Raw genomic sequence first — 9,874 nt, 5'->3', positions numbered from 1 at the left:
AACATTGGCAGTTTGCTAATTTTAATGTTGCTGTTGAGAAGAAAAAAGGTGTTGGAAAATGGAGCAAGACTTTTTTTTTATCCTGAACAAGAAAGAAAGTGTTTACAAAATCACTAAACATTACCTTTAAAGGGCACGAATTTAGATGGCACAGGGACAAAAATTAAAATATATCAAACAAGAAATAGCTTGACCATGGTAACTTAGAAGTTGCCCTCTTACCACTCAGTACCAATGCACCCAACTTTCTTCACAAAACCACACTGACTACCTTTTGGAAGTTATTGGCGAGCAGCCATTTATTCAAAAGTATTATGAAGTGAAGCAAACAAACAAAATATAACATAAAACTTACACATTTAACAATAACAATATTAATTCCATGACAATAGAACTCCACCCCTGTAAAAAAATAACACAACCCATTCCTTTTTTGTATAACAAAGGGTACAGGTCCTGAAAAGCAAAGTCTGCAAAATAGCAAAAAAAAACCTCTTTTACTCCCAGCCAGGAAAACTACACTGGTCCCTGGTCACCCTGCATCACCTTAGGGACCATAGCCATTAACTGCTGACATCTTTTAACTGCAGACACCTTTTACACATCCTTAAGGGGTATTTGTTGTTACTGAATTCAAGAAGTTTTTTTTTGTAAAAATGCAGAATATTTGTTTTGTTATATCTTTACATGTGTTTTTTTAGTTTATAACACAACTACTGTAATTTACTTCTAAAAATGAATGAGGGGCAGCACACCAAAGATGGTTTACCCTACACCCCATGAATACAGACCAAGACACTTGCCCTCCAGGACCCCAACTGTCACACTGCAAAACACCTTATTCCGCTATCAAATACCAAATTTGGTGGGAAAGTTTTTTCTTAACTAAACTGCTTTTTAAAATGCCACTACCCCTCACCTTGTCCCCTTTGCCCTCTTTGACTATGATGTCAGCATTTTCTCTCCACCAGTCCCTATGCCGACCCTTCCCTGACTCCATCCTTTACTACCTTACCCTTCCACTACCTTGCTCCTCGTCTTACCCCTTAATGTAACAGCAAATATTTCACGATATAGAGAGGTACAAAGAGAACGAGTGTAACACTTGGGTGGATTGGTTCTGGGAAAGGGAAGATTGAAATATAAAGAACATTTTACTAAATGTACTGCTATAACTTAATAGTTTTCCATATTAGTTCAAACACTTACTTATCTCTGTTAATTAAACATCTGTGTCAGAGATTTGGGAACTGGGTTTTAATGCCAGTGTTTATCTATGCTGTTTGTTCATATTATACAGGTGGTCCCCATGTTAGACATCCGACATAGGGTTGACTCCTAGATACGAACGGGGGATTCCCTGCTTGCTGGGGGTTTGATGGGAGGAGGGGGCGGTTTGCATGACTTGCAGAATAAATCTTTTGCTAAACACAGCTGAGATTGTGGGTGATATTAGGAGCTGAGCTGATCTGTAGCATCTTGTAACTCTTTAATGACCAAGACAATCTCTGTAGTTGTTTATTTTTGCATATCAAGCACAGCTTGCTCCAGAAATTAATCAAAGTCTAGGTTTCATTAAGATTTTTTTTTTTTTTAATGCTTTGTTTGCGATTAGCTTACAGTGAGGATTTTATACAGTAACTGATACCTCGCTGCCTAATAATATGTTGGGACAAACATTGTCCTAATTGCATATATAAAATAATGTTCCTGTTCCGACTTACATACAAATTCAACTAAACCTACAGTCCCTGTCTCGTATATAACCTGGGTACAGATATAATGCATGCAGCAAAGAGACCAGTAGTTTTCTTTTTTTTTTTATTGATTTGATTTAGGAAAATTCAGTAATTTGCCTAAAGGAGCCAACTCTAGCATTCTGAGCACCCCAGTCTGAAAATCTTCTGTACTCTCCGGGTCTTAGGTAGTACTGGCGCCCCTTGTAATTGGTAAGCTCATAGAAAATCCAATAACCTTCAAAGACATTGCAGGACTGGATGTCATGATGACCAAAACGATCAGACACTGAAGGACAGTCATCCATGGCCTCCAACATTTTAGCTCCAAAATTATTTCTTTCATAGAGCCTCAGCCTGTAAGATCCTTTGTACTATAAAAGAAGAAAACAGAACAAGAACAAATTATTACAATCAGTTTTACATTTGAATGGACTCGTATGAGTTTACTGAAAAAGGCATTAAATAATGTACAAAGCAAAAAACAATTGAACTGATCATTTAAACCAAATCTAATTCACCAATATGGTACATTACATATCTTGATATTTTTCTGTAATGCCTTAGTCGGTTATGTCCTTCCTAACACCCGTGTTTTATTTTAAGCAATTAAAAGTAAAATAAAGTTGAAATCTAAATGTGTACTTTAATATGTTATGTTTAGCAAAATGTACAGGGAGGTGTAGGATTTCTTTCCTGCTTAAATGTAAATTTACATTTTTTGCCCAAAAAATTTACATATTTTCTATTCAGAATTATTCTCGTTTTACTTACTGGAATAAAGGAATTTATTAGAGCTCAGATTCTCCAACAAAATTAGAACATGATATTAATTGGCAGCCCCTGATTTACAATATGTAGAAAAAAGAGGCAAAATACAGGCTTTTTATGGCAAATAGGGATAAAGTTTTTACTTATGAGGGGTACCAAATACATACATAAAATGTGACATTTGCAATATTACTAGACATAGCTCAGCTCAAACATAACGTATATGATTGGAATTTAAGTCAGTCGTCTCTTTACCCAACACATTTCACTTTGCGGCTTCCTCAGAGGTTTTTAGGGACTCTTATTTAAGGATGATGGAACATTGATACATTGATTGGGAGTTATTGAAATGTGGTAGTTGTTTGGGAAATATCTGGTAAACATAACCAGTAACCCATAGGTGTAAAGTAGTCCAGGTGGATGAGTGAGAGGGGTTGTTTCTGGGACAAACATATTTTTTCCATATGAAGTAGGGGATGGGGTTCAAAAATTCTGCATGTGAGAAGACTAGCTGCAGCCAGCCCAGAGGATTGTGTTCTGCATGTGTAGGGCCTTCCTTTTTGTCAACCCGTGGGAAAAGCATATGTGCCAGTAAGCATTATTGCTGGTGAGTTCCTGGAAACAGGGTGGTGGTGCCCAGGGGGCTCATAAGACAATACCACCACTAGGTAGGATTGAGGGATGAGGGAATAGGCTGAGGGGTGGGTTTGTGGTGTTGCCTCTTTGCTTGTACCTTTGCAGGTGCATTACTATAGAGAGGAAATATGCCTAAATTTGGTGGCTTGTCTAAAAGAGAATCAAGTAGTTCTACAATGGAGAGTTATATCTCCACAGTTCATTACCTGCGATACATTGCGTAGACGAGATGTCACAATTTTAATGAATCTTTGTCTGATGTAAAGGAACTGTGGGGCTATTTAATAGCTTAGGGTTGTATCATGTTTTAATGTTTAAACTACTTTATTTAGAAATATATTGCCTTCTGGAATCCATTAGTAATCCTTTTTGGGGTTCAGCATTGGATATTATGGAAGTATGGGGGGGCTGGGTTGGTCACCACAATAAGGATTTAGTTAGTAACTAATAAATGGCTGGCTGAGTCTCTGGGATTTCTTATTAGATAACCGAAATTTGATTGTGGAAAATTGCAAAATATATGTTACTGTATGGAAATAGGGTAATGAGGCTAAGGTATTGTGGGGTCGTTGGTGTTTGCCCATTTTTCTTTAGTTCATGTTCACATTCGATATAAGACTGGAAATAAATTGGAAGTCAAGGTGTTGTAAATTCCCCCTTTTTACTCCCATTTAGCTTTGTCCATGTCATGAGGTAAATTTTTTTTTGTTGGCAAAAAGGAAGACGTATGTATATTCATTTTTTTTTTTTGGGGTCCATTGTTTATTTTTATCACTGATGTTGACCTTTGTAAATTGGTGTAAACTGATGAAAATTATGAAACAAAAAATGTTAACACATGCAATTTAAAAAGTTACTGGTGTTAACTGTTGAAGAAATGTGTTATTAGATGCTTTTCTTCCTTCTTCCACGATGGTAAGGACTGAAGGGGAAACCAACAGTAGTATCATTCATCAGTGGGTCGTCAGAAGGCTCTTTTCTAAAAAAAAATTCTCAATCTCACATATATGCTGTAAGATTGGCCCTTTTTTTACACTTACAGGAAGACACGTTACCCAAACTCATCGGCACACTGTGAGCTCAGGGTGATATGAAGAAGAACCCAGAAGGAAGAAGAAAGAAGATGGTGGCACTTGATGTTCCATCCAGCACTGGAAAGAGGAAGGAAGCTGAGACTGTGACAATTTTTTTCATGAAAGTTCCGCTTTAAGAAAGTCACAGACCCCTGCCAAGAGATGTCAGCTGACCAAAGTCAGCTGAAACTCAAATGTTGAGTGCACATAAGCACATGTTCCTAGCGTAGATTTAAAGTGGTTAAAGATAACCCTAACTACATATTTCCTAGGCTGTAAGCTCTTCGGGGCAGGGTCCCCTCCTCCAGTGTCAGTGTCTGTGTTCGTCTGTCATTTGCAACCTTTTTTTAATGTACAGCCCTGCGTAATATGTTGGCGCTATATAAATCCTGTTTAAAAATAATAATATTATTAAAAATAATTTTGTTTATTTTCAGTTAGATCATTTCTTATTGCTTGTACCTGAGATTGTCAGAATACTGTTGACTTGGTGATTCATCAAAACGGAAAGTGAAGGGCAATCTCCTATGGGGACGCAGTAATGCCCATTTATAAAAAGACTAGAGCATGTTGAGCTTTTATTGCTTCCTTCGTTCCTATTGAATACTGTTTTCATTTTCTATCTGCAGTCACCAAAACACGAATAAAAACTCAGGCAACAATAAATGTGACAGAAGTTTTTTCATTTTTCCATGCTTTCTAAAACCAAAAAGATTTTCACTTTAGGGATTTGACTACATGAAATTAATCATGCCAAAAAAGTATACTGTACAATATACTATACACTCCTATTAGGAAAGGTGAGACTTACTTGCGGAATTGCAAGGCAGGACTTGACAGCATCATTGAATCCCATCCATTCATGAAAATTTGGATACTCTCCCCGCTTAATAAAGTACTGAAAGCCCTTGTAGTTTGTCCGCTCATAAATCATCCAACCTCCTTGTACAACTCGAATAGAATTACACCGACTCAAGTAGGAGCTGAAATTAGGACAGTCAGTTGTACACTCATAATATCGGCCTTGGAATTCTTTGTCTTCGTAGAAGATTATCTGCATCTGTCATTTATAAATAATCATGTTATCATAGTGATTATACAATGTGCAAATATTTTTTTTAGTATAGGCCATGCTGCTTCCATTCAATAAAAGGTAAAGCCAGTGAGCTCAGGTCATCCTCACCATACAAAGGGACATCGTGATCAGGCAAACCTTTCTCTCCTGTCAACTCAGGGACAGATATCACAAGGACTGTTCTATCAGGTAGAGCAACAGTTTACACAAGTGTGTAGAAACAGAAAAAAATGTGGTGGTGTCTCAAGACTTTTTGCTATGCTAGAATTTGGATAAAACTTTATCAGAAACATTTTTACACTTTAAAATGAAATATGGCGCATGAATGGATAAACAATTACAAAATATCCTCATTATATCTACATTAAATAAAGATACATATACACATAGTATTAAACCAACAGACCTAAAAGCATAAAACCTCAGTTACAGTTTTTCTGAAATTCAGAATTAGTATTGCATAAATGATGTTTTATTAGAAACACAAATAAAGAAAATAGAAAACATCTCTTTACCTTGCTTTGTTGAACCCGGGGCAATACAAAAAATAAAAGCTGTAAGCAGTCTGTTACCATTAAAGAACATCACAGAGCAGTGAATTCTCTTTATATACATTGCACAGACTATACAACAGAGACCAGCTAACATATTGTCAGGTAATGATAGTCCTGCTTTGTGTTTTGTAATGTATATACATCTACAATTTTCTTTTGACAACAATACTACTAACTTTGAGAGAACTGATTTAAAGGGTTCTGATTGCTATAAACATAAGTATTCTATGCAGGTATATGATGCAATTCATAGAAAAAAAATAAATCTGACAAAAAGAACAAATAGAAAAAGCTGGAAGTAACCACATGGCCTGGGTTTTTCATGCATAGCATAAAAGGTCACATGCCATTGTTTGTGTTCAACAATGAAGTGGTCGTGTGATTCCCAAAATTCAGCATGTTCTACCTCCAGTGATCTAACCTTTGTTTTGATCCTTTCAGAGTATGGCCAGGTAAGCAACCATTGTTCTATTACCTATGTGTTAAAAGTGTCATCCTTTCATCCAACTTTTAATTTAGACCATTAATCAATTTAAAGAGGGAAAGCAGTAGGGAAAATATGTTTTGGGTCAACCAATGATTTTTGTTACTAATCCGTTTATTGTTTATATAACAGGGGCATGGAAAGGGTGTGTCATTAGCCTACCTACTTTGGGTTCCCTATCTCTAAAGTTTGTAGGGAATGCAAAAAACAAATAACTAAAATTTCTTACCCATAACAGCATGAAGTCCAACATTCACCAAACGTTCTCTACTGGGAATCTCCCAGGCCCGCGTTTGCAATAGCAGTGATTCATTCCCAATCGTAATGTTTAGTCATTGTCAGATTTACTGCTTTTAAAAATAGACTCCAATGATTTTAAATAAGGCAATATGATGTCTCATCTGTAATTATTGATAATGGGGTATATTTTACAATTATCACTGAGACTCAAATAAAGGGGGAACCTTCAATTAGGCTTTTTTTCCTCTTGTTAGAGAATTTTTCTTTCTCTCTGGGAGGGAAAGTTAGGACATAATTTTCATAGTACAAAACAAATTTTTTTTTTATGTTAAACTCATAAAGGCTTTTGAGTTTCTAGTTCTCCAAAATAGTGAAAAGAAAATCTAACACTTCTCAAAATAGATTTCAAAATGTGGAAATGCAACGCACTTTTCTGACTGCACACTTGTGTAACTAGTAGTTTGCAGGGCCATCAGTAGTATGTTACTCGATCTGACTCTGGATAGGATATGACATTTATGCTCTAGATCTGTCATTTAAATATTGAGCCTGATTCATCAAAGGTGTGTAAGACTGGAGAAGATAGACTATCATAGTTGAACCTGGGTGATACAACAAACCGGAAATGGATCTGGTCCATGAATAAAAGCATTTTTACCAACTAATGGCAAAAGATGTCTGGGAAATCCATTTCAGGCTTGCTGGATCACCCATCCAAGTAAATCTTCTCCAGTCTTTGAAATCAGGCTTATTGAGTTCATACCACTACCTGCCCAGGACATGTGTGGAGTGCCCTTTTATTTTTAATCTTGTTTTTTTTTTTTTTTAATTCTAATTACAAAATACAAAACAAAACTATATTATTGATCTAACAGCACCAACATTCCCAATGGAACCAAACAAAGGAAACACATTGGGAGTTTTAAGGAGGACCTTTACTGTGAACATCGCATTCAAAAGAGGCACAAAAAAAGTGAAAAAAAAACTAGTTACTGGTATTATGCGTGGTATTAAATATGGGCTTACTGCTGATAATCTTTTCTTCATCACTGGGTTGCCATGCCTTGTTCTAATGAATGTCTTTTGAGGATGCAGCCATCTTAATAAAGCAGACTTTCTCAACCTGTTTACCCCAGATGAACCCTTGAAATAATTTTCAGGTCTTTAGTAACTCCTACTAAAACCAATTTATTGGGATCAGAGGGGAAAAAGGTGTCTTAAATTGGTGACCAGTAAAAAGAATGCCACCGCACAACTGTGGTTAGAATAACACTTTTATATACAACTAAAAACATCATTAGAATCATAAAAATGGTGACCAAGTGGTGTTGACCCCAGAACTATGTAGGCATCATCAATTGGGAGTTCATTTAGCCACGGCTCAAGTAACCCCAACCAACCTCTGGGAAAACCCTGGGGTTCCATGGAACCTTAGCTGAGACTGGCTACGGTAGAGAATTTGGGCTTTTCTTCTGCTGTCACAGGGGCCACCTAAAGACTCTTGATCTTTTACAATTGGAATATATTAAAATATTAGTTAGTACATCCTTAAATCTCACTCCAACTTTCATGAGATTAGCAGTCAGGGGTAACAGTGCTTTAGGTGATCTTACATTGCAGATACACAGATTTAATACTTTAAGAATGACAGTGCATAGATTCAGTCCCATGTTGGGAGTGCACTGCTATTTTTAGGTGTAATCAGAAATGTAAAAAAAAAGATATTTTTCAAAATGCTAATTAGGTATAAGACATATTTCCAGATATTTTGTATAATACAACAAATCTTCACTTTTTGTTTTCAGGTGCATATCAATAAATTACAATAAAAACGTCCAAACTGAAAGCAGAAGATACACATCATATGTTTAACATAAAATAGCATAATTAAAACATTAAAAAATACTAACATTTTTACTTAAGTTTTTGAAGTCTTTAGTAAAATGATGGGTGTAGGCCCTACATATAGCATAGAACAAATAATGAACATTCATAACTCAAGGTCTTATGGCAATATCACAGGTTTCTGGAGCTGACATGTTTGCTGCCTTTGAGAAATTATTTTAATATTCATATAAATTTTAGAATAAGTTTGATGTAATAAATGTTTTTGGCATATTGGCTAAATATTCACTAGCAGGCAAAAGGAAGGACAGAATAAAGCTAGGGTTTTGTCTGGCAAATCAAAGATTATATTGTAAATAAATAATCACATGAAAACACAACTTTTATTTGTAGACATTCCCATTGGAAGTCATGGGATATTTTACCAACTGAATAGACATAGCGAACACTGATTAAGTAACAGCACAAAAACGTCTTGTAACCCAACGCGTTTTGCCGGCAGGCTTCCTCGGGGGACAGACCAGGAACGTTATATCAAACTGTATAGTAAAGACACAATACATCAATTCAGAGCTTGTTCAAGGATACATAGAAGTACTAATACAAAATTTCATACTTAATTAGAAAATGTATTAGAAGGTAACACATGGAGGCACTACTTTAATACATAGGGTGATTATTTATAAATCTTTAGCCAGCCAATTAAGCCATCATTCACCCATGTTTTTGCCCATCTCTCATGCCTAATTGGCTTTTCAATTAAAAAAAAACGTACTTTTCACCCATCTTTACCTGTCTAAACTAGTCTCAAATGACATTCAACTATATTTGCCCAAGCATAAAATTCATACTCCAGACATCACTTACCCTACATCGATTTTTCAGTAATTGCAATTGCTTTCTTGTACTTTTTGTTCTATATTTATAACTCAGTGAACAAGCATCCACTCATCATGTTCACTCATTGATACACTCACAGAAACCGAGTTCCCCACAAAGCTGTTAAGTAACATGTGGGCAAGTATTGACATGAGGGGCTCTGAACCCACAGACCTTCTAGGCCAGGTACTGCTTTAAGGTATTCCTTAAGCATGTTATTTAAAGAATTTGTGATTTTTAAATGTTACCCTATAAAAGACTCTCTGCCCATTGGGAATTAGAATAGACAATGAAGATTGGCAATGAACAATACAAGGAGAAAAGCCACCAATGTACAATTCAGATTTACTGGCCATTTGTCTTGCCAAGGTTGTGAATGAACAAGATTGTTTGGTTATCTATAGATGAAAACCTGCCTGAACATGCAGAGTGAATCCCAGTGAATCTAAAGAGTGAATGTATCTATCTTTTTCCTCTGGCATTTTTTTTTATATATACATATCTAGGCTTAATATGGTAAATATGCAAAACCAGTGAAGCACCTTTTTTTCATTGATAAATAGTTGTTGACTAACATTGAT

At 35.9% G+C, this 9,874-nt stretch overlaps 1 protein-coding gene across 1 annotated transcript; it reads right to left on the bottom strand.

Annotated features, from left to right (window-relative positions):
• Nucleotides 1-287: 287 nt before the first annotated feature.
• LOC140335746 (gamma-crystallin 2-like) lies at nt 288-6,015 on the bottom strand. The gene is made up of 3 exons (XM_072418658.1): nt 5,807-6,015; nt 5,028-5,276; nt 288-2,110 (listed from the first exon to the last, which is right to left on the bottom strand). Exons 1-3 carry the CDS (start codon nt 5,864-5,866, stop codon nt 1,835-1,837), a joined length of 585 nt encoding a protein of 194 aa, XP_072274759.1. The 5' UTR covers nt 5,867-6,015; the 3' UTR covers nt 288-1,834.
• Between the last annotated feature and the right edge of the window lie 3,859 nt (nt 6,016-9,874).

The sequence above is a fragment of the Pyxicephalus adspersus genome, chromosome 7, assembly GCF_032062135.1.
Source record: "Pyxicephalus adspersus chromosome 7, UCB_Pads_2.0, whole genome shotgun sequence".
Classification (NCBI taxonomy): Eukaryota; Metazoa; Chordata; class Amphibia; order Anura; family Pyxicephalidae; genus Pyxicephalus; species Pyxicephalus adspersus.
This window is presented reverse-complemented; position numbering and strand designations above follow the sequence as displayed.